The sequence below is a fragment of the Puntigrus tetrazona genome, chromosome 23 (genome assembly GCF_018831695.1).
Source record: "Puntigrus tetrazona isolate hp1 chromosome 23, ASM1883169v1, whole genome shotgun sequence".
NCBI lineage: Eukaryota > Metazoa > Chordata > Actinopteri > Cypriniformes > Cyprinidae > Puntigrus > Puntigrus tetrazona.
This window is the reverse complement of record NC_056721.1, coordinates 5,418,216-5,444,540: the sequence shown is the minus strand read 5'-3', so window position 1 is coordinate 5,444,540 and position 26,325 is coordinate 5,418,216. Positions and strand designations below refer to the sequence as shown.

The following is a 26,325-nucleotide window of genomic DNA, read 5'->3' as shown; positions in this document are numbered from 1 at the left end:
CGGACCAGAGAATCAACTAGTTTGTTGTGTGATTTTGTTAGAACTTGCACTGCAAATAAGCTGAGGTAGACGTGTTATATTAACTGTATGAAATAACCTGATCCTATTAGCCAATTAGACGGTCGTTGATCAAATGCTTAGGAAATAGTGATTGGTATTTGCACTGTTTCGGAGTCATGTTTGATTAATTTATTTGGACCGAATATGTGTCGAACACATCAGGAGTATGTCCCTGATTAAAAAATGGTAGTGAACCATGTTGGTCTGATTTTTGACTTCTTAATTTTTAATCTGACAGTGGTCAATATTTAATGTTTACCTCCCTTTGAGCTATGCTGGTAAATGCACATTATCCGAAAAAAGATTTCAAGTGGTTTAAAAGCCACAGGAAGATCTTGGAATATTAGGCTATAAGAACACGGGCGCCATTTTTACTCTCTGCTCTCTGATACGTACGCTACTGTTCAAAAGAATTAGTTCAGTTCTGGACCACAAAACTAGTCGTAAGTGTAAATTTTTGTTTAAACTGAGATCATATACATCGTCCGAAAGCTGAATAAATAAGCTTTCCGAAAAAATAATATTTGGTTGAGATGCAACTATTTGAAACCCAGGAATCTGAGGGTGCAAAGAAATCTGAAATGGAGTTCCTAGGTAGGAAATTTACAAAATATCTTCATTGAACATGATCTTTTTCTGTTACTTTTGGCATAACAGAAAAATCATTCATTTGACTCATATAATTAATTTTACCTAGTGTTATAAATATACTCCAGCAACTGGTATTGTGATTCAAGGTCACAGTAGCTGTTATATTATTATTATTATTATTATTATAAAATAGAGATAGCGAGAGAGAGACCTGATCATGAGGTTTTCTGATGTGCTTTATAAAAGTGTCTATATCTAATCTGCAGAAGAATGGGGATAACAATGTATAAAATAAATTCCTATTGAATAATTTTTGAAGAACAGGCCAGAAAGCTGATCAGACCCTGTGATAAACGTACAATTTCTGATGTACTAAAATACTGACTGCAAAAAATAAATATTTACATCTAGAATAACCTGGTAATAAACATTCTTGAAAATAAGAATAGTACATGTGTATTAGGAATTTGTACGTGTCATATTTCAGGGAGCCAATCCGATTCTTATCCAGCAGGAGTTAGTTGAGAATAAGATGCTGAGTCACTGAACGCCGCTCTATTCCAGTGTGTTCCTCCTTCATCTTTCGTACTTTTCCTCTCGGCTGGTTTCTGCTGCTGTTGCAGCTGTCTCACTGCAGTCCCTCACCACCAGCCTCCCCCCACTTTGAGTGCCGCATTGCTGTATCAAAGTGGGGTGAGTTCATTACGCGCACAGACTTGGACTGTGCCGCCACCTTTGCAGGAGCACAGAGTGTCTGTTTGCTGAGGGGAGAACAGGGTCTGCCTGTCAGCTGCAGGTAAGAGGCCACAATCATCCTCCTGCTGATAGACTTTGCTTTCTTCTCTTCTGTGCTTTTAATTTAGTACTGCCTTGATGAAGCTATTAAAAAATATTTACTAATTTCAAGCCAAATTAATCGCAGAATTTACAGTTTAGTTTCTATACCCTTGCGTCCTTATTTTGTGCGTTTCCTCTTGCATCAAATGCTATTCGTAAGCTTTTGTGACAGTTGCGCACGAGTATCTGGTTTGTCCCGTACAGGAAACTACCCACTGTTTTTGATAAAAAGGCTTCCAGGCATATTCTGCACATTTGAGTTTTTCCTAAGGTGGAGGTATTATTTTAACCCACCTTTGACAATCAATTGAGGACTAAAGTAAAAACAATAATAGCTCGTAGAGGCAACCTATATCTTGAAAGGCAAGGGTATGTCCATTTTTCTCTTGTGTAATTTATAATTTTGAGCAGTATAAAACAAAAAATGCCTATAACAAAGAAAACTGAGTTATCTCTGCAAGTGGTAAATAAACTTAAGGATGTTAATGTACGTGATTTGGTCTAAATTGTTATTACTATGTTTTAAGATTGCAATTTAGCAAGCCTTTTGGTAAACTGGTAAAATTAATGAGGTCAAATAGTTATCTTATTTATGTATTGGTCATGACCGCTGTCCAAATAATATTTCATAGATTTTATATAGTATGTTTTATGTTTTATAATTCTATTATTTAATTATGCGGTGTATTTTATTTGAAATATTTATCTCTCATTTAATGACCTTGAATAGCTGCGCCCTGAAGACTCAAGATGAAAGTACATGTTGTGTCTATGTGTACTAATGTTCTTTGTCTGTGACGGCTATAGACAGAAGAAAGCTCCAACCGTTCTCATCCTTTCCTCCGGTCCTGTGCCATCATGGGGAAAGAGAAGATCCACATCAACATAGTGGTCATCGGCCATGTTGATTCTGGGAAATCCACCACCACTGGCCATCTCATCTATAAATGTGGAGGAATTGATAAAAGAACCATCGAGAAGTTTGAAAAAGAGGCTGCAGAGGTAGGCAAACGGGATCTCAAACAATTTGGTGTTCAAGAGGAGTAACATGATTCTGAATGAATTCAATTTGGTGAAGTAATAAACATTGATCCAAGGAAAAGGAGTTCAGTTGCACCTTCCGTTTAAATGTAAGGGACCTCAAGTGACCAAATCCTTGAAGCGTTGCGAGAGTTGTGGTCTGTGCTGAATGATGGGTAACTCCAACCCACTTACTCTGTAGGGTAATTATGTAAGAATCTCATCATGAATCACACTGTGCCTTCCTCTCCTTCTGTGCGCTGTAGAGCAGAGGGAGAATTGCTGTGTAATTACATTGAGGCATTTACTCTTTGGAAGACGCCATTGGAGATGAAAGTAAAAGATAAATGGATTTCTGGAACAGGCCAAACCATTAGTCAGGCCCTGCACTTCTGTCTTCCTGATGCACATTAGACTCTGAGAATGAGACCTGAGTAAATGGGTGCAATCCCAGTGGGTCTGACACCTCACCTCTATCTTTGAGGGTAACTTGTTCTTCAATTAGCAAAATGTAGGGTAGTAAAGCTCTGTGTGCACAACAAAGCCTGTTGGAGTTGTTTTCGGTTTCCTAAATATTAGGTAAATTGATAAGCTTGACTTAACATTATCGGTCTTAGGAGTTATATCAACAACAGGGATGTGCAACTACAGTCCTTGACATCCAAGGGTAAGTGGTTTAACTTAATGGAACAATGTTGAGGCATGGTATGTGGACAGTTGAGATATGACCCATAACCTTCCATCTATGATCATTGTTAAAAGAGACTTATTGCTAAGACAGTCGGTTGGGACAAGTCATTTAAAGCAGTGTCACAAAGCTGAGTCGTAGTGTATGGACCTTGTGGGATATAAACCCACAACCTTTATTCTCTGAAACGTCAGCTGGGGCAAGTGGCTTAACTCAGTGTTGAGGCATAGGTATACCTTACAGGATTAAAACAAACAACCTTCCATGATACAAATTTTTACTTGATCTATTAAAGGGATAGTTATCCAGAGCCCAGCATGATTTGATCATGAAACATTCCTATTATGAGGTTGTTTTTTTTTTTTTTTAAAGGGTCGTGCGATGCGTCACTGTGTGGGTTTATTCACACCAGCCAGTGGGTTTTATTTAACACCACCCAAATGTTCATGTAAAGAAAGAAGGCAGAACTATAGTGTTGTTGTCTGTGCCATGTTATGGAGAGCGTGATTCATTGTGAAATTAAACTACTTTGTCCTTCCAAAAGAGGAAAAACTAGAAAGCAGTGGTTAGGTATTATTTACAACTCTGTTCCAGAACAGTTAGTCTGTATTGTCTGTTTGTCGCATTTTATGGAGAGCTATTTCCCGACCTTGGTGAGTAGCCTATTCTGGCCGTGCACAGAAACTGTTTCTAAAAAGTGAGACAATTCCAACTTTGCAAGAATACTCTGGTAATATGCAGTATGTGGAAGATGATGTATTTTTGGAACCTTAAACCACATGAACACATTGCATTATACCAAATATAATACAAAATAATGTTCTTTTTAGCAATGTCATATGACTCCTTAAACACTGCTTTGTCAAATATGTAAACTGTAAATGCAAAAGCAGAGATTCATTACCCTGGGTAAAATTTTTTTTAATACTGGTATTCAGAATTTTTTGTATACGCAACTTTTTCCATCATATGCTCACATACTTTTGTTTTGGCAGATGGGAAAAGGTTCCTTTAAGTACGCCTGGGTTCTGGACAAGCTGAAGGCCGAGAGGGAGAGAGGAATTACCATAGACATCTCACTCTGGAAGTTTGAGACCACCAAATACTACATAACCATAATAGATGCACCAGGACACCGAGACTTCATCAAGAACATGATCACTGGGACTTCTCAGGTATTTAACAAGAATTAGTGTCATATCGATGGTGAGAAGATCCCTACGAGCCTGTAGAGATCGAGGGGCCCATGTAAAGCACAGTATGATCATCTTTAAACGATGTGGCTCTCTCTTCCAGGCCGATTGTGCTGTTCTAATTGTAGCAGCTGGAGTGGGCGAATTTGAGGCAGGCATCTCTAAAAATGGACAAACAAGGGAACACGCCCTGCTGGCGTACACGCTGGGCGTCAAGCAGCTGATTGTAGCCGTCAACAAGATGGACTCCACGGAGCCGTCCTATAGTGAGAAACGCTACGACGAGATCGTTAAAGAAGTGAGCGCCTACATCAAAAAGATCGGTTATAGCCCCGCCTCTGTGCCCTTCGTCCCAATTTCAGGTTGGCATGGCGACAACATGCTGGAACCGTCTTCTAATGTGAGTCCCCTTGGTGTGTGATCGTTTTCAGCACCGACCTCATACTGTTTGGCGGTTTCCAATTAAACCGTTGGCAGAATGCTTGTGATTTGATTATTAAAATCCTCTCATTTGTGCTGTGCAGATGCCGTGGTTTAAAGGCTGGAAGCTGGACAGGAAGGAGCATCATGCCAGTGGCGTTACTCTACTGGAAGCTCTCGATACCATCATGCCTCCAACACGCCCCACTGACAAACCCTTGCGTCTGCCCCTGCAAGACGTCTACAAGATTGGAGGTGGGATTAACGCACGCATTTTATAGGTTGATGTCATTTTAAGCTTGTGGTTGTATGTTGAGTTCATGTACGCAGAACGTGCTCATTCAGAGGTGCCACGTCTTTCTGCTCAGGTATAGGCACTGTGCCGGTGGGCAGGGTGGAGACGGGTATCCTGCGCGCCCAGTATGGTGGTGACCTTCGCCCCGGTCAACATCACTACAGAGGTGAAGTCGGTGGAGATGCATCACGAGTCTCTGAGTGAAGCTCTGCCTGGAGACAACGTGGGCTTTAATGTGAAGAATGTGTCCGTTAAAGACATAAGAAGAGGTAACGTTTGTGGGGACAGTAAGTCAGACCCGCCTCAGGAAGCTTCAGGGTTCACAGCACAGGTGGGACACCGGTCTTTGTCAGCTCGTCTTGATCTCTTTCTTTATCCCTATCCGGATTTCTATTCTTTTGTCTGTCTCTTTTATCAGGTCATCATTTTGAATCACCCAGGACAGATCAGCGCAGGTTACTCTCCTGTCATAGACTGCCACACGGCTCACATTGCCTGTAAGTTTGCTGAGCTTAAGGAGAAGATCGATCGCCGTTCGGGCAAGAAGCTGGAAGACAACCCCAAAAGCCTGAAGTCTGGAGATGCTGCCATTGTGGACATGATCCCAGGAAAACCAATGTGTGTGAGAGCTTCTCTCAATACCCTCCACTGGGTATGTGTCTGCTTTCTAACCTTACATGAAACAGATTATGAAGCCATTTTTATATATATAATTTTTTTTTTTACTTTTGTCTTTTGTTCTGCTTTCTTTTTTTGTTTTGCTTTGCTATTATGTTTTATTTTATTCCGTTGTTTTGCTTTTTATGTAAGTGGAACCCACACAAGACATGGTAAAATCTTGTGCAAAGCTCTGCCGACCAGTTCCTTAATATTTTTATCACCTTTCTGGTCCCTGCTGGTCACATGATTGAGACTCGCTGCTGTCGTTGTCAGGTTAAAGGTCTGACTCATCAGTGATGTGAGACATCGTCCCTTTGAAACCATGAGTTCATGATTTTCATCTCTCTCTCTCTGGATTGCATTTCCTTAGATGCTGCAACTCCAATAGAGCTGATGATTAGGCCTGTTTGATTGCACAGCCTCATTTTGACCCGCTGTTTTACTGCGATGTATCGTTTTTATTACATCTTGTTCTCATTATTTTTCCCTCTAAAATCTCCGTTAAAATTAGTGTTCACCAAGAAAATCTTGTTTTAGTTAGGAACAGTTCTGACAGATGACTGTGATTTAAGTTAAACTCTTTAGTTGGGTCACAAGCCATTTTCATGAAAAAGAAGCGTATGTTTCTGTGTTTTCCCAGGACGCTTCGCCGTCAGAGACATGAGACAGACCGTTGCAGTCGGTGTCATCAAAAGCGTGGAAAAGAAGATTGGCGGCAGCGGAAAAGTGACCAAATCTGCTCAGAAAGCTCAAAAATCTGGCAAATGAATCTGAATCTCCGAGTCACCTTGTCACCTCAGGCCCTCCCCAGCTTACATGCCCCTCTCATCTGGGCATGCTCAGTCTGTTTCCCCCGTGTGCTTGAAATATACACTCGAACCAAACTGGAGCTTGATGGACTGAAGGAAATGATGAAAGACATTACTACTTTGTGATTGGTTGCACTGTATATTCACTTTTACCAGAAGACCGGCACACATGTTGCATGGATGTCTGTCTTGATATATGCACGGCATCTGTTAAATGAATGTAGCTGGTAGAGCTGAGTGTGTGTGTGTGTGTGTGTGTGCGTGTGCGCGCAGTTGAAAGAAACCAGAATAATGATGATGTCCAAAGGAAAGTTTTGTATAGTTTATAACTGAGCAGTGACTGAAGGCTAATTGATCCAAAGCACCATTTATCTCCTTTCAGACCCTTGCAGCTGAAACCTGTGATAAATCAATAAAATATTGCCCAAGAACACGAGTTTATAAATTAAATGTGTTTTTGCTGTCTCTGTGGAAAATGTAATCGGACATCAATTTAAAAAATTGTATTAGTTCACATGGATGCAACGCGTAAGAGAGATATGGGAGAGACATACAGGTCTGGTTGCTGTCTGCAATGAAGAGCCTTGAGCTAGATTTGATGCCTTCTGGGCATGACTGCAGCGGAAACAGGTCACCAGGTGAAGGATATAAACACAGTTCCTGGATGGATTGAGATAAGTACCGTTTATATAGATGTTGTGTTTTAACAAGCTTAAGGTTCTAGTAATGGAGAGCGAATGTAACAACATCTGTCAAATAAAATAGCAACCAAGTGGTGACAGAATATAAACTATTAATTTTTTATACTGTAATTATTATACTTTAAATCTTCACTTGGGTCTTTTTGGGTTCGCGTTAACACCCTTCAAACATCTGGAGTACATTCGAGTTTTGTTTTGTTTTAGAAAGCCTCTTATTCTCACCGGGGCTATGATTATTAATGATAAAAATACAGTAAAAACAAACATTTTAATAGTTTAAAATAACTTTTGTATTTGAAAATATTCAGTTCCTGCAGTCTTCAATGTCACATGAATTATCTCGAGTTGGTGCTCAAAAGCATCATTAGTAATGTTGAAAACAGTATTTATTTGAAATAGAAGTTTTGTAACAATGTAAAAATCATGACAATAATCAGTATAATATGTCTTTGTAGACAAAGGGTTTTCACTAAAATAATAAAAAAAAAAATCGTAAGAACCCCAAACATCATATTAATTATTAGTGGTGCTTGCCTTTTAAGGCAAAGCACACTATTACTATTCCTCATACTTATTCTTACTTATTATTATTCTTATTATTATAGATTCCGTACGATTTTCGGCGCGTAACTAGTCCCACAGTTTTTGCCACACACCCATGAAATGGGCGTCAAATCGTTCGCGATATTGAGGAAAGATGTGCTATGACTTTTATAAGCGATCGGGCGTACGATTTTCGTACACCGGGCGAAAAATCGGGCGAAAAATCCCATAGACGTAACATTGCGACCGACTTTGACGGATCGTAGCGCAGAGCGAGAATATCGCACAAACTTGTAAATCACCAGATTTGAAGACTTTATGAAACTGAGCGAGAACATACCCCACAGTGGGGTAAAAGTTTTACCCCTGGGGGGCAAAAGACCCCCAAAGTTGCCCCATTGACATAGTATGGTGAGGGAAAACTGCACATGTGTTTTTCCTACTATGGTAATTTACATAGGAATTTCGCAAATCTAAATAACTTTGCATTAAAATGTCATAGAGACGTGGGGGTGGGCTGCTTTTACTCAGCTAACCAATCAAAGTCTCTGAATCACTATGAAGGTGTCAAGCCACGCCCTAGCAACCAATTAGAGCACCCTAGCAACAGATCCCATAGACTGCCATTATAATGGTTCAGATGGGTATCTTTGGATCAGAGCGCTCATAGAGACATGGGGGTGGGCTCGCTTTGACTCGGGGCAGCAAACGGCCAATCATGAACTACTTCAGCTGTTCATAGCCACGCCCTAGCAACCTTTATCGATGACCTTAGCAACCAAAAATCTTAACCAAAACTTACATATCTTCAAAAAGAACGTCACAGAGACATGGGGGTGGGCTCGCTTTGACTCGGGCAGCAACAGCCAATCCTGAGTCACCATAGACATCCCCTATCCACGCCTTAGCAACCATTATCAAACACCCTAGCAACCTTTTAGCAAGACCTATATCTTTGCATCAGAACATCGTAGCGACATGCTAGTCATGCTACCGACATGCTAGTCACTTTGCTAATCATGCTAAAAACATGTTAGCGACATGCTAGTCATGCTAGCGACATGCTAGTCACTTGCTAATCATGATAAAAACATGCTAGCGAGATGCTAGCGACATGCTAGCGCAATGCTAGTCACTTGCTAATCATGCTAGAAACATGCTAGCGACATGCTAGTCATGCTAACGACATGCTAGTCACTTAGCTAATCATGCTAAAAACATGCTAGCGACATGCTAGTCATGCTTTAGCGACATGCTAGTCACTTGCTAATCATGCTAAAAACATGTTAGCGACATGCTAGTCATGCTAACGACATTCTAGTCACTTTGCTAATCATGCTAAAAACATGCTAGCGACATGCTAGTCATGCTAGCGACATGCTAGTCACTTGCTAATCATGCTAAAAACATGTTAGCGACATGCTAGTCATGCTAGCGACATGCTAGTCACTTGCTAATCATGCTAAAAACATGCTAGCGACATGCTAGTCACTTTGCTAATCATGCTAAAAACATGCTAGCGACATGCTAGTCATGCTAGCGACATGCTAGTCACTTGCTAATCATGCTAAAAACATGCTAGCGACATGCTAGTCATGCTAGCGACATGCTAGTCACTTGCTAATCATGCTAGAAACATGCTAGCGACATGCTAGTCATGCTAGACACATGCTAGTCACTTTGCTAATCATGCTAAAACATGCTAGCGACATGCTAGTCATGCTAGCGACATGCTAGTCACTTTGCTAATCATGCTAAAACATGCTAGCGACATGCTAGTCACTTTGCTAATCATGCTAAAAACATGTGAGGGACATGCTAGTCATGCTAGCGACATGCTAGCAACATGCTAGTCATTTGCCAATGACATGTTAGCTATGCTAACAGCATGCTAGTAACATCACAATCATGCTAGAGACATGCTAGTGTTAAATAGCTTATCTTTTAATCAGAACGTCATAAAGACTTTGTGCGGAAACATCTAATCATCATTCACCATTGACACTTCCTAGCCATGCCCTAGCAACCATTATCAACCTCCTAACAATCCAAAAACAAACAGTTATATCTTTGAATCCGAATGTTTGTTTATATTATTTATACAGACAAACAGCCTTTATAATATCACTGGCAGCTGCCAAGCCAGTGTAAACTGCATAGTTAATGCCCTAGTAAACACCCCAAATACCGTACCAACCACACAGAAAACGGCCTAGCAAACACACTGAGTACCCTAGAAACTTCATAGCAAAGCCCTAGCAACTACTCAGAGTAGTCTAGCAACTGCATAACAACACCCTAGCAACCACCAATATTACCATAGCAACCGCATAGCAACTACCCTGTGTACCATTGCAATGGCCCTAGCAACCAATCTGGTTATCATAGCCATCACATAGCAACACCCTAGCATGAACCTCAATAAACCTAGCAACACCCTACCAACCACCCTGGATACCATAGCAATGGTCTTTGCAACCATCTTGGGTACCAGAACAAATGTATCTTTAGTCTAGCAACCACTCAGAAAACCCTAGCAATTGCCTAGAAATCACAGAGAGTACGTCAGCAACAACATTTACATTTCAACTGCGTACACAATCCAGAACACCAGAACACAAGCACAACCACCTAGCAACTACCTAGTCACCACCCAGAACACCCTAGCAAGTAACTAACAACATACTAGCAACAAGTTGCCAATCAGCCATAGTAACAAAGTAAGCTTTAAGTCACTTCTGCTAAATTTGAGGTCATTTATAGAAACAGTACATTAATTACAGCTAAAAGAATTTAGTGTGACAGGGTGGTAAGTCAAACTCAGGGACACACACGAATCATATAATATATAAAAATAAAATGAAATAAATATGTCTAATATAAACAGGAAAACATAATACAAATACCAAAAACGGTCTTTAAAAACAAAACAAACAAACCTTATTTGGTGATATTTTGAATGCAAATGTCATATTGGTCACCACGGACATGTGAATTTGGCTATGTACTAAAGAATAATGATACACTTGAACACTATATTACTGTTTAAGAAAAGGATTTTATCGTATGCCATGTTAATAAGAACACTTTAATTAATAACGTTAAGCTTTGAAAACACACTTTGGGACATCTCATCCAGTGTTGTGGACACAAATGGCACCCGCTTTGTAGAATGACTCAGTTATGGTGTATGGAGTGTGGACTGATGAGGGGAAAAGTAATTTAAAGCAGTTTCACATAAGGCAGCAACATAACTAAATTTGAAGGGGTATGAATACTTTTGCAAGGCACTGTATACACCTACCTGTGTCATGTTATTAGTATGTTAAACAGAACAAAGTCTACAAAATTGTAATTTGTAGTAATGTGTATAAGTTATAATTTATGTGTCATTATATTACATAAAGTATATCCAATTCCTTGTCATTTAAAGCTTAAAAATATACTTTTTCTGTTTGTAACTTTGTTCTTTAAATGTATTATATGTATATAAAAACAAGACAGATATAATTTTATTAACGTTGTTTAACTTTTTAGTAACTAATATATATTTTAGTAATTAAACAAAACGCGTTTGTAATTAAGCCTTGGTGCACAAAAAAAAAAAGAAAAAAAAGAAAAAAAGAAGAAGAAAAAAAAGTCGTCTCCATGGGCTCTCTCTTCCATATATGGATATAACGATAACGCTGCATGACTATTGGCTGCGCAGCTGAAGTTCGTGGTGCTGATTGGCTGAGTAATACAGCCATATCGCGAGGCTGTCGGCAGAATCTTCCAGAATCTTCCTGAGGTAAGTACAGCTGGTTTATTTATTCTAACTTCTCTGCATTTTAATAACGAATTTTAATAAATGAAATATGTTGCCGAAACGGTGTATACTATTGTTGTGTAAAGTTTGTGTTTGCATTAGCTGCTTCGAAATATTAGCGCAATATTGGATGAGCAAGATTGCGTTTTCTAAGGTTTTTTTAGAAGATATTTGGTATTAAGGTTAGGCCGCTGGAGATCGATGGAATCTTTTACTGCTTGAATGTGCTTTTAGGACAGTAATGTATAATATAAACCGTCTCGAAATACTTTCGCTGACTCAGTAGACATTAGAAATCCATGAGACCTAATTAATGCTGTGTGTTTGGCTAATGATAATTTTATATATATATATATATATATATATATATATATATATATATATATATATATATATATATATATGCTAGTGGTTTTCACTGCGAATCGTGTCAGATCACCGTCCGTCTGAGGTAACGCTTATCACTTTGGCCTTGGGCGTAGGTCCGACCGCATGGCGCGTTGAGCCTAAATGAGCGAAATCGGTTTGGTTTTGACCACAGAAAATGTTAATATGCTAGTGTTTAAATGATTTTGAGTCAGCAGATTGAAGTAACAACATTGAGCTTGAATCGTGAACTATTTGTGCTATCAATTTATTCATTTATTTTTAGTAATGAATAAAGTCCCTTTGGTAATGAATGCGGATGGGGGAGGAAAAAGTGTTCGAAGCTTGATAAGTGTTCGAAGCTTGATAAGTGTTCGAAGCTTGATAAGTGTTCGAAGCTTGATAAGTGTTCGAAGCTTGATAAGTGTTCGAAGCTTGATAAACGTGTTCGAAGCGTGTTCATGTGCAGCGAATGCTAAATTTGTATTGAAAGAGCTAAATTTGTATTTTGTTTTATCGTTGACTAAGGCTGCATTGATCGATGAGAATGATGATATACTTTCATGTTTATGTTAATAATTATTAAAAAAATAATTGAAAAGGTTGTGCTACTGCATAATGCTGTGGGGTCCTTACACACAGCATTAGGCAGTAGCACAACCATTGTCAATTATTAAAAAATAATAATAATATGCACAATTCCGACAATTATAATGATAACATTACACAAATGCAGTGGTGGCCAGTGATAATTCTGTTTACCATTTTTATTCAATGTAAAAATTTGCCTTAATGTAGATAATTATTGCTACAGTTTCCTCTGTTTTGTGAAGATGTGGTTGACAATACCTTGTTATAGCTCTGGTCTAATGTGTTTTCTGTGTCCTGACATATTTTTCATATGTCTATTAATATCTGTGATTTTAAGTATATTTGAAATGACCATAAACATATATTTGGACATAGACAGAATTTTCAATGTTTATATTAATAATAAAATTAAGTTTGGTCATTAGGGGTATACTTAAAGTCATGGACCTAAGTTTTGTTGTTATATTAAGTGTCTCTGTTATGTGCTGTGAAGCATTCATTTATAAATGTCTTTTCTTTGTTTGTTTAGATTTGGTCATTGAGCTTTATCTCTGGAGCAATTCTTGAGGTTTGTTTGCATGTTTTGGTTGTAAACCAATTTAAAAGTAAACTCTGCAAGATTAGAAAAATGTGAAATTGTGACATATTTAGTGAAGATAAATGAGAACAATATGTCTGACATTTAATTTTTCTTCAAATTACAGCATTACGAGCACTACAAATTCTCCACTGCACAATATCCAGTAAGTTTAATTTATTTTTGGTTTTGATATACTATAAAGAGTTGGAAAAGCAATATTAATAATAGTGTGCTTCGCTTATAAGGCAAGCACCACTAATAAGAAACTAATGAGTAAATTGATGCACTATAGCACTTGTGTTCACTATAGAACCTTTGAATAGCATGCTGAGGAATGTTGTAGGCCCCAGTCATTTTTTCCTTTCTGGTAATTTTTGAGAGTGATGAGAGAGTGATGAAATTATATTAATTTTGTGGGGGAACCATTTCTATTAAGTTATTGTACATTCTGGATAAACAGTCTATCATAGGATATACAAAAGTAAAAATTCAAAATGGAAGTAATAGATCATCCAGTTCTTTTTAATCTACTGCATTCCACTCTATTATGTAGTAGAGATGTATCTATAATTTTTGTTTTTGATTTGCAGATCTATTCAAAGAACAACCTACATTCTTCTCTGCAGTTGAACGCCTGGTTAGTGTGCAAAATGCCTAAATAGTGCAATGCCTTTTTTTCTTTTTAACATTATTATCATATATAGTTGCCTAATTTGTCTGTTCTTTTCTAGGTTTGGGATTTTCTCAGAGCAGCAGTTCTTCTGTATTGTTCTCCACCCCACACCCACCCCCACTCCCCAAACACCCAACCCCGCCCCTAACACCCTATCCACTAAAAAAAAAAAAAAAAAATTTGTTCACATACTGTTTTTTTTTTTTTTTTTTTAAATAAGTTAATTACTTTTAATAATCTGCTACTTTATCTTGCAGGTTGTGTCACTTCAGCATTTTGTTAAGTAAGTGTCTTCACTACATGTGTATTGACTACATTACTTTTGAACTGTAAAACCAAGCAGAACTGATGATTAGGATATTAAACTTGGATAATTTCATCCCATTTAGGTATGAAAAGGGTTGATAATATGATTACAAAATTGCAAAAGCTGCAATTTAACAAAATGATCTATCATTTGAGGTGTCTTTTGAAAATTGAGCACTTTTTTTGTTTTCAGATATGTTGTGGATTATTTTGTTTCATAGATTTGGTCAGTTTTGTTTTTTTCACATTTTGTCTTTTTATCTTTTGAAGGATGCCTCGGAAAGGTAGGAGATCCCAGGCTCAAAAGAGTCGTTGGAGCAAGCTAGACCTGACTGGACTGACGAGCGTCAGTAAAGGTGTTCCTCAGTTTCCCGACAGACAGCAGTGCGAAGATGGTGACAACACATCTAGGTTTCTGTCTGTGCAGGCGTCTCATTGCCAGAGTGATGCAAGGTATGATGTTTTCTCACGAAATCATCAGTGCACATGTGTATGTTTGACATTCCTTGCGTACCACAGTGAGGGAACCATGTTCAAACAGCCTGATCTTGACAGAGTCCTAGAGGAGGGTGATGCTTTGTATGTCGGCATTAAAATGCAGCTTATTGCTGAAGGAAGATTCCAACACAATCATCTAAGCATGGATGAAGTGCCTGTGAGCATCACAACTTCTAACCACACCTACAGCGTCCAAAAGTCAGAAGTGTTGATGGGATATCTGAGAGAGACAGGAGCTCCAGAAATGGAAGGATGGTGGATTCCTCTCAATGAAAGACTTCAGTGTCTGTCAACAGATGTCAGCCATGCACTGCTTATTGTTGCTCCAGAGTGCATTGCTGTGTTCAGAGATGGATCTGGAAGATATGGATATTTTGATTCACATTCCAGAACTGCTGAAGGATTCCCACATGATGATGGAACTGCAGTCATGTTGACTTTCACTGACCTGAATGACATGGCCAGCAGATTACTTCAGCTTTTTCAGAATCGTGGTGCTCGGAGTACCTACGAATTCATGCCTGTTTCGTTTGAAATGGAGCAACAGTCAGCACTATCAATGCCATCCGCAGCTTGTGAGTCACTCTCACAAGTAACTTCATATCTGCCTGAACCACAAAGAAATGTTGGTGACAAAATTGCCGAAGACAAAAATCAAGGTGTCATCAAAACAAGCAAGCAGAGAAGAAGAAAACAAATGCGTAAAATGGCTGAACAGCGTGCAGGACCTAAAGATACTCTATGTTTTGAAATCCAAAACAAAAAGAAGAGAATATGAGAAAAAGAGGTATGCCAACAGTTGTCTGATTCAAATGAAGAAAAAAGAAGTCGCCAAGAAGTGTAATCGAGATCTTTTTGTCAGAAACAAAAAGAAGCAGTACTTGGTTAGGAGGTACCACACTGATGCTGTTTTCCAGAAGAAGATGAAGGATTATATGGTCAGGAGGTACAAGACAGATGAACTTTTCCAGAAGAAGATGAAGGATTATGTGGTCAGGAGCTACAAGACGGATGAACTTTTCCAGAAGAAGATGAAGGACTATATGGTCAGGAGGTACAAGACGGATGAACCTTTCCAGAAGAAGAAGAAGGATTACATGGTCAGGAGGTACAAGACAGATGAACCTTTTCAGAACAAGATGAAGGATTATATGGTCAGGAGGTACAAGACAGATGAATTTTTCCAGAAGAAGATGAAGGATTATATGGTCAGGAGGTACAAGACAGATGAATTTTTCCAGAAGAAGATGAAGGACTATGTGGCCAGGAGGTACAAGACAGATGACCTTTTCAGAAGAAGAGAAGGCATTACATGGCCAGGAGGTACCACAGTAATGCTACTTTCCAGAGCAAAAAGAAGGACTACATGGCCAGAAGATATGCAAGCGATTCAGAGTTTAGATCCAATCACATTCTGCTTTGCACTCTTCAGAAGAAACAGAAGTGTCTCACTGATGCTGGATTCCACATACTTCATAAGTTGAGATGTGCATTAAGGATCAAACGAAAATACAGGCCATACATTCGTTTCAGCCAGGATCCACCCAATTCAGATGCAACAAACCAGCCTGTGTCCAACAGCTTGATGGAAAAGGCCATATCTGCATTTCGGTGTCAAATTCTGCTTGGTCCATCTAACATCTGTACTGTCTGTCACAGGGCTCTTTTTCCAAATCAAGTCAAGATGTGCAACAGAACACGATACTTCAAAAATGTTCATGTTACAGCCTCTTGCTTAACTGGAAAATATGTTCATGCTTGTGACAGTGCCTGTTCAGCTTCCTGTACGGTTCCAGCAGAGAGAAGACAGGAATGGATCTGCCACACATGTGACAATCATCTGAAACGAGGATCCATGCCCTCTATTGCAGTGGCAAACAAACTTGATTTGCCTCCCATTCCTGCGGAACTTCTTGAATTGAATGTGCTCGAACGACAGCTTATCGCCAAAATTTTACCATTTGCAAAAATAGTTGCATTGCCCAAAGGACAGCAACGATCAGTGCGTGGTGCTGTTGTGTGTGTACCCTCTGAGGTGGAGAACACCGTCAACTGTCTGCCAAGGCCTAATAGCGAGTCCCAGCTACTTCAGGTGAAGCTGAAAAGGCACATCAAGTTCAGAGGATACCAACACTTCCACACAGTGAATATGCACAATGTGCTAGCGGCGTTAGCAAAACTGAAAGCGACGCATTCAGAGTACAAGGACATAGTGATAAATGACGCTGCCACATTTGAATTTCTCCATGATGATCAGATGGATGACACAGAGGAGAAACAGGAAGTCGATGTCTCTGAACAAGGTGACCAGAGTGTTAGCACAGAAGAAAAGGATGAACTCAGGCCTGGGCTCACTCTGGACACGTGCATGCAGCCACTTGACATTGGGCAGGACTTAATATCGTACGGCGATGGAATCTTCAGCATCGCACCTGCTCAAGGAAAAAAGCCAGTTGGATTTTCAAGGTTCCAAAACTGGAAGCCATGGCTTTCCCTGTACAGTTTTCCACTGGACAGAACACAATCGATGAGGCACGAAAAGTTGCATTATCACCAAGCATGTATTTCAATGCTAGATTGTTCTGCGTGGATACTGTTTTGCCAAAGACCAGAGTTATCTCTTCTTTGCACAGTTTGTCACTGAGACGCACATGGCTAGAAACAGCATGTCTATCCAGATGCGAAAAGGCAAACCTGTTACAAAAGACGGACGGAGAATCTCCAACAAGCTTCTTCAGGATGATCTTGAGGTCGAAAGACTGGTCCACAGCCGTGACGCCACAAGATTCATGCAACCCTTGAGAGGCTCTCCATCTTATTGGGAGAAAACGTTGAGAGATCTACAGGCCATGATCAGACAGTTGGGGACACCTACTTTTTTTTGCACATTCAGTGCAGCCGAAATGCGATGGCCAGAAGTTATAACGGCAATCAAGGCTCAGCAAGGTGAAGAGGTTGACTTTTCAGAGCTTGACTGGACGACAAAATGTGAAATCCTTCGAAGTAACCCCGTCACCGTCATGCGGATGTTTGAGAAACGAGTGGATGCGTTAATGACCCATCTGCTTTTGTCACGTGCTCAACCCATCGGGGAAGTCGAGGATTATTTTTATCGAGTCGAGTTTCAAGCCAGAGGAAGCCCACACATTCATCTGCTGGCCTGGGTAAAGGGGGCACCGGAATTTGAAAATGATTCTGACCAAAAAGTGTGTGACTTCATTGATCGCTACATAACCTGCCAGTTGCCGGACTCTACCACCGATCCCGAGCTTCATAAAATTGTCACCGAAGTTCAACTTCACAGCAGGAATCACTCCAAATCATGCAAAAAAGGAAAGATGTTGTGCAGATACGGGTTTCCTAAACTACCCATGTCAGGCACCACAATCACCCGTCCACGACCCATCCAAGATGAAAATGAAGACCCACAAGAAGAACAAAACGAGGAAGACCAAAAGAAGGCAAGACGAGATGCGGTGCGCAAAGCAATCAGAGAAGCCAGGACAAAACTCAAGCCAGTGTGGGATCTGTTAAATGATCCTCAGGCCTCCTTTGACAGCTTCTCAGATTTGCTGATGAAATGTAATCTTTCCGAGAAAGACTACTATGAAAACGCTGAGGCACTATCCACTTCAAGCGTGATTTTGCTGAAGCGTGATCCAAAGGAGGCTTGGGTGAATGGATACAACCCAGATTTGCTGAGGGCATGGAATGCCAACATGGACATTCAGTTTGTTCTTGACTCTTTCTGCTGCATCATGTATATGCTTTCCTACATTTCCAAGCCAGAACACGAAATGAGTGATTTCTTGAAGACCATCATCAAGAGTGTTCGGCAAACCAATGTAGACGAAGAGGATGAAATGAAGCAAATCATGCAGGCCTACTCCAAACACAGGCAAGTGAGCGCTCAGGAGTCTGTGGCACGAACATGCAGCTTACCACTGAAAAAGTGTTCACGGAGCGTTGTGTTTATACCGACGGATGACGATGCCCTGAAGATGAGTTTGCCTCTCAGTGTCCTACACAACAAAGATCCTGATTCAGAGGATGTCTGGATGTCGGGGATGATAGATAAATACAGAGCAAGGCCTCAAACACTGGAGTTTGAAATGATGTGCCTTGCAGACTTCGTGTCAAAATACCGTGTTGTGTATGGTCAGCAAACTAAAGGAAAGAATGTCCACCCACTCCTCAACAATATGGGATTCATTCAGAAGAGGACTGTTGGTAAGGCTGCAGTTATAAGGTATGCTCGCTTTTCAAAGGAGAAGCAACCAGAAAAGTTTTACGGAACTTTGGTAAAACTTTACGTGCCACATCGCGTCAACACGCAACTGAAACCTCAGCGCTATCCAACGTATCAGGAGTTTTACGAAAGTGCATATGTGGAACTCCTGGCACATCCTGGTCTCCTGATGCCTGTCTGTGGCATAGTTAAAGCACAAGAAACAAAGTTTGAAAAGCACAGCAAAAAATTCGACGAAGCATGTGAACAGCTGCAGCGGGAAGGACCAGCTGAGAATGCTTGGGGTGCTTTTGCACCTGAAGTTGATGCCGAACGCTTGAGTGCGTTGCAGAACAAGACGCCGCCGACCTACAAGAAGAGGATGAACAAGAAGATGTCCCGAGTACCAGATTCTTCGTGAAGATGGAGACGGAGTCGTACCACAGATAGAGGCACCTCAAATGACTGCCGAATTTGTGAGGAAGATGTTTAGGAGTTTAAATGAGACGCAGGCAGCCATTTTTTACACCGTTCGACAGTGGTGTCAGAAGCTTGTGTGGGGTCACAATCCAGGGCAGTTTTTTTACTTTTTGTCAGGCGGTGCTGGCTGTGGGAAATCACACGTCATCAAGTGCATATACTCGGAAGCAACCAAGATTCTGCGACAACTACCTCGACTCCAGGAAGAAGGGGATCTCTCGGTGCCTGTGGTGCTGTTGTCTGCATTTACTGGAACGGCAGCATTCAACATATCTGGTAAAACGCTGCATTCCCTTTTAAAACTGCCAAGGAGTCTGAAGCCGCCTTATCAAGGACTTGGGAACGCCCTAGATGAAGTCAGAGCAGGACTACGCAATGTGGAGATTCTTATCATTGATGAAGTCTCCATGATTTCCAAGGACCTGTTTACTTACGTAAACTGGAGATTTCAGCAGATCAAAGGCAACAAGAAACCTTTTGGAGGTATCTCTTGCCTTGTAGTAGGGGATTTCTATCAACTCCCTCCACTAAGTAAAGCCAAACCGCTCTGCGTATATGAAGAGGACGTGCTGGACTTCTGGAAGGACAATTTTCAAATCGTCACCCTCACAGAGATCATGCGCCAGAAAGAAGACCTTGCTTTTGCTCAGCTGTTGAACAGACTACGAGTGAAGCAGAAGTCTGAAGCTCTGAGAGAAGATGATAGAGCTTTATTACTGCAGGCTGTGAAGAAGCCAGGAGACTGCCCGCGTGATTCTCTGCACATATTTGCCACCAACAAAGAAGTTCACAAGTACAATACGGAGACCGTACAAGCCCTTTTCACTGACATCATAACATCTGATGCCGAAGACTACAGGAAAGACCCCAAAACAGGAAGGATGAAGCGAATAAACAGACCTGTCACTGGAAAAAAAGAAGACTTGCTCGACACAATTCAAGTCGCCGTGGGAGTTCGTGTGATGGTAACCAGGAATCTGGATGTAGAGGATGGAATCGTCAATGGATGTTTTGGCACAATTGCAAATATCGTCACCAAACGAAAAAGATGGAATCGCCACAGTAAAAATGTTAGGACTTCAACTCGACAATCCAAGTGCCGGTCAGAAACATCGCAAAAAGGTGCGAGGTGAAGAAGACGTCCCTAGTTTACATTGAGAGATCTGAAGAGAATCTGAGGAAAGGAATGGTTCGTCGACAGTTTCCCATCAAGCTAGCTTATGCCTGCACAGCCCACAAAGTTCAAGGCATGACAATGCAGTCTGCAGTTGTGTCTTTGAAGAAGATTTTTGAGCCGGAATGGCCTCGTTGCCCTTAGCAGAACAACCTCTCTGCATGGATTACACGTTACGGATTTCGACGAGAAGAAGATATATGCGGATCCAGAAATCACGGCCTCTTTGCAAAGCATGAGAAGAGCAAGAGTCGAAGACATCATGCCACTTCTACAGCATGTAAGGGAACGTACACTTACCATCATACATCACAACACGGAAGGACTGGCATCTCACATTGAGGATATCCGATGCCACCATGAGCTGCGACTGGCGGATCTTCTTTGTTTTACGGAAACGCACCTGACCGGATCATGTGTTTCAGATCTCCAATTGGAAGGATACAACTTGTTTACGGAACCGCACGTCTCTTACTCGACACATCAAGAAATCGGAAGGAAAAAGGGAGGTGGAGTCGCAATATATTGCAAGGAGCACATTCCAACGCAGTCCAGGCAATATATACAAGATGTGACTGATCTGGAGTTTGTTCTAACTAAACTAGATTCTCCAATAAAAGCAGCAATTGTAGCTGTGTATAGGCCACCACAATATAATGTTCAAGATTTCTTGAACAACCTAAAGAAGAGTGTGCTGGATTATATGGACCTTGCACACGATCTCACCATCATCTGTGGAGACTTCAATGAGGACCTTCTACAAGCTGGAAGAAAACAACCTATTTTGGAGTTTTTTGAGCTCGAGGATACACGCAACTAATTGGAACAGCGACAACAGGAAAGCACACACTGCTTGACCACATCTATATTTCAAATCCGGACCTTTGCCTCCAATCAGGTGTGTTACAGAGCTACCACAGTTACCACAATCCTGTGTACTGTGTATTGCGCTTTATGTAGATGATTTTGTTGTTGTTGTTGTTGTTGTTGTTGTGTTTTGTATATTGCAGTGATTGTCATACGGAACCGGGGGCACTGAGCATGCATTAACGGTGCCAGTGGGGCTAGAACAGCCTTAGCCACCGGGTTGGCGCGTATGGTTGTGTTTTGGTGTTATGTCATACGGAACCGGGGGCCCTGAGCATGCCTTAACGGTGCCAGTGGGGCTAGAACAGCCTTAGCCACCGGGTTGGCGCGTATGATCGAGTTCTGGTGGGATATATGGTCGGAGTGAGGTTTTATGTTGCAGGGAAAGTAGAGCAGCAGCTACAGCAACACGAAGAATGAAGATAGGAGTAGACTGGCAGCTTCAGGAAGGACACTGGACAGTAGAGGCAGCAGCACCAACAACAGACAGTGAGAATTAGTGCAGCAGCTCCAGGGAGGCAGTGAGTAACAACACTAACATGTAGACAGAGATGGTATTAAGACACTGGTATAATAGGTGTTTTACCTTGAATTTGATTGAAAATCTGTACTAAATGTATTGTATGTTGTTCACTATTATTCTGTCATTAATGTGCTTTTCTGTAAAGTTTCAGGAAGGGTTTAGACACACTAGCAGTCCTGTCCAAGACTGGATGTGACTGCAACATTGTCGAAAAAAGCTAAGTGTTTAAACATTTACTGTACAATCACTGTACTATTGCACTAAACAACCAAATTTTTAGGAAGATGCTAATCTTAATCTGTTTTTGGTTTTGACGTTTTTCAGCAATTGTGAAGATGAAGACCGAAAGCCTGAGAAGATAAAGCGTGTAAAAACACGATGAGAACCTGCACACCAGGATCTGGAGTAAGCATAAGATTAAAATTGTTTATGAAGTTAGAAAGACAAATGTTTTGATCAAATAAATTTTTTCTTTGCATTGATCCCATTAATATGAAGCAATACGTTTATAAATACTACTTGCAAGCTCTCCATTTTTATTAGTGTAAGATTGTTTCAGAACAAAAAATCTTGAAATAATAAGACCTGTGTTTTTCTTATCATTTCTCTTCATAATTTATTGTGGAGTCAAAAAAGAATCATTTGACTAATGGTATTACATCTGTTTTGCTTCTTCTACCACAGGATATCCAGCCTGTCTGACGAGTCCAAGACTTGATCAACTTCCTTCATCTTATAATTGGATGACCAAATTAATCTTATTTAGGCCATATTGCATAATTTGTTTATTATTCTAAATATTAAGAAGGTAAAATGAATGTAATGTAATGTAATGTGAGGATTGTCAGGTTTGGTGGGGCGAGATTTGACAACAGGTGCTTTTTGTACATTTTTAATAAACATTTTAGGTGAATTGGCAAATCCAGTCTGTTTGTCTTTATTGTATCGTACAGTAAGAAGGTTTTTACACTTGTATAAATGAAGACTACATTTTGTGTAAAAAAAAAAAAAAAAATTCTAATAATTTTTCAAATTAGATATGGGTATTTACTATTGATCTAATTTAAGATCACAGTGTCTGCAAATCCAATAAGAAAACTTTTAACTTAACCTTAAAATTGAACAAACACTTAACTTCAGTGTAACTTTCTGGCTTTGTTCATATTGGCCTTCTCCAGAACACATGGTAGAGATTCCAGAGAAAAATCACTTTTTTTTTTTTTTTTTTTTTTGTATTGCAGAAAGGTGACCTCCGCTATCCTCTCTCAAACCATTTCACAAAGCGATATATATATCTCAGTATTAAAACAAAAATGTTACGTCTGGGAGGTCATTACATAAACTGCACAAAACAAATCTTGGTTGTAATAGGTATCTTAGGAGATACCTTAAATTTATTTTAAAATCTAAATATATTTATTTATGCTAAAAGCTGAAAATATAAGCAGTTCATCTAAAAACTGGGCTCTTTTGATTCACACTGACAAATGGCAAAAATTTTGTAAACCCCTTAAATTCTTTCTGGTGCCATATTAAAAAACTAAATTACATTTTTAAAAGCGTATATACAACATTCTTTTTTTCTTTTCATGCAAAACTAACAATGCAGGGTGTGTAAATAGCTGGCTTTTATGAGATCTCGTGATATTACTCCTTGGTCTGACTATTGTTTAGATGGCTCCATCTCAACCGTACTTTTCCATGCTGGTGCTCTGCAGAGTGCAGACCCAGGTTTGCTTTAAACCTAGCATTCGAGCGAGAGTTTTGCCACGGCAAGCACCACTCACATTTTCTTCAGGAAATGTACTTTCTAGTTCTGATTATTATTGTGTTCCAGAAAAGGCTCATGAATATGCTATATATTTTTAGGTCATTAAAAATGTGAGATCTGGGTGAAGGGATCATGACTGACCCTAAGTCTTACAGCCAATGCAAAAAGAGTTTTTTTCCTCCGTATTTTATTCTAAGTTCATTAAAGTTGATAGTCCAGTCCTTGGATCTTAATTGTGGGGTTCTAAGTAGTCTTTAGACTTTGAGAGAATTGCTCTTGATGTGGTCCTGCTCTCTGCATTACTCGGTGCAGCCACGAGATGGCACTAGCGCATTTGCCTGAAGGTGACTAGTGCGCTTTTGGTCTGATCTCGCTCGCTGTATTTTACAGGTAACGTTTGTCCTTTGACTTCTAGCTCAAATCAAAAGTCCAAATGCCGAAAAACAAAACAAAGTTTCCCAGTTCATAAGGTTTGGGTTCTCCGAGCAGTTTTTTGAAGTCCAGGTTACTTCATTCATGCGATTCCCAAGCCGCTGAACCCACGTTTTTGTTATTATTTCGCTCTTATTTAGCAATGCGAGGCACTTAAAGGCTCTTAATAAGCAAAGGTGGTCTTTAAAACGTTGGTATTCAGAGAAGTGCGCTCTGCTCAGGTCTGCAGCAGAATGTTTTAAGTGAAAAGCCTTCTCTTGTTCCCTCTCCACTATCGGTTCTTCAGAATTCCGCTCACTGCTTTTAAATGGAGTTTTAAATGAATCTGAGTCTGAATCACAGCGGTTAATGGCGGTCGCCTCTTTCCCTGTTGTGGTATGAATGGCGATGGAGGCCAGAAGCTGTCTTTTGAAATGATAAGTGAAATAATTACGGTGAGTGAGTAGAAATGCCCGCAGAAGGGCCGTGGGGTTGGGGTGTTGTGTTTGGTGCGATAAATTAAATCGTCAGGCCTTTTGTCCAGCCTTTCAATGTGGGGACATGAATCATACCCCTGTTGAGTCCACGAAAACAGTCCAAGGGTTTGACTGGAATACTAACTTACTGCCTACAACACGGTATATACAGAAAACACCGAGCTGCCTAGCAAGACGGCGTCTTTTAAAGGCCCATGAGATGCTGTGAAGATGTGACGAATATTATTAGATGGATCCGTTTAGTGTTATTTATATACGCTATATTTATATCAGTCTTTATTTTTAGTTAAACTGAAGTCGAATTCATTTTGTTCTGTATTTTTGTTAGCATTGATTACCTTTTTGCATACGTTTTACCCATATTTTGAATTCGCAAAAATTCGAATTACCTTAAAATGAGTGTAAAAAGTACGGATTTTCTGCCAGGACGTATGTTTTTTCCACTGTAACTCCGCTTTACAGTTTAGTAAACAGTAATAACGATAATGTCACTGTGTTTTTAGTAGTACGCTAGTGTGCCTTTTTAAACTGAGCCAGTGTATTCGTAGGTCATATGAGTGTGCGTAGAGAAATTGTCCTGTACATTATACATACTGCCTTCTCTATATGGGGAATATGAAATCCATACTATGAAAATAGCCACGGGGCGATACGTAGGAATGCATGGAGATAGAATACGCCATACATCCAGATTTTAAGGCGTGAACTAAAAACAACATTTCTGCACGACCTGTGACTCGGATAGCTAGCATAATAAGACTCGGGGTTGTGTTTTTATGTATTTAAAGCGTGAAAAACATTTGAATACAGTGCATGTTAGGCCTTATTTAGTGGTCTTCTGCTTTGCACTGACATTTACAGGAAGTAATTGGCTGTGGAGAGCGGAGAGACCTCGTTGACCTAAGGAATCCTTCGCTTTTGTGGACATACTCAGTCCTTGGGGGAAGGCAAGAGAGAAGAGGAAGCTATAACAAGAGATTTCTGTTCGGTAAATATGTGGACAGCACCAGAGAAACTCTAGCGTTTACTGCTACCGTTTACGACTCACAATGGGTCTCTAACTGAACGAAATAATGCTTAAAACCCCCAGTTAATTTCATAAAGGCGCATTTTCTAATAAACCAGCTTTACTTATTAATGAGGACTCCATTACTGGATTCATCACACATGGACAGTTGCATCAAAGAGGTGAAAACTTGCATTATTGCTAATGGATATGCACTGTCACAGTCTGACTAGCCGCCAAAACCGACGGTATTACACACTCTGTTTGCTTGCAGATGGAATCTGCAGACTTTTTTTTCCCCACTGCTTCGAGGGAAAAATCTGCAGAATGGATTGAGCCAAGCGCGCTACGCTCTCGTTGGGAGCTAAAGCTTTCGCTACGTTAATGACGGCGGCGCTGCATAGAAGGCCCGTGTCTGCAAATTATATGTTTGCCCGCCTTAACGGACAGTTTCGTGGACGGTGTTGTAAAAAAAGCTACGGACTCGTATCTTCTGCGTAGTGTGCATGGATGGCCCACTATTCCATCCAGCAGACTCTTAACAAACGATCCAAATATACCAGACTGATAAATAATTGAGCGTGAGCTTTGAATAATTCAGCGCACATGTTAAAGTCTGGTCGCTGGGATGGTTTTGGCGAGTGGATGTAAAAGAGATAAATGTTTAGTAAGAGAATAAGAGGGCTCAGGTTTGTCCCATAGAGAATTTTGGTACAACACCTTTTGGCT

General features: G+C 40.2%; 1 protein-coding gene and 1 long non-coding RNA gene across 2 annotated transcripts; both read left to right on the top strand.

Annotated features, from left to right (window-relative positions):
* Positions 1-1,007: 1,007 nt before the first annotated feature.
* Positions 1,008-7,023, top strand: eef1a2 (eukaryotic translation elongation factor 1 alpha 2). Its single transcript, XM_043225509.1, is given in 10 exon segments — positions 1,008-1,447; positions 2,296-2,490; positions 4,192-4,371; positions 4,493-4,789; positions 4,914-5,064; positions 5,178-5,224; positions 5,226-5,435; positions 5,523-5,724; positions 5,727-5,756; positions 6,405-7,023. Coding segments are annotated over 9 exon segments (1,389 nt in total). The 5' UTR covers positions 1,008-1,447; positions 2,296-2,346; the 3' UTR covers positions 6,533-7,023.
* A 5,993-nt stretch (positions 7,024-13,016) lies between these two features.
* On the top strand, positions 13,017-13,995 carry LOC122329300. Its single transcript, XR_006247896.1, has 4 exons — positions 13,017-13,150; positions 13,287-13,325; positions 13,753-13,799; positions 13,894-13,995. It is a non-coding gene; the product is annotated as an uncharacterized LOC122329300 (long non-coding RNA).
* The last annotated feature ends 12,330 nt before the right edge of the window (positions 13,996-26,325 follow it).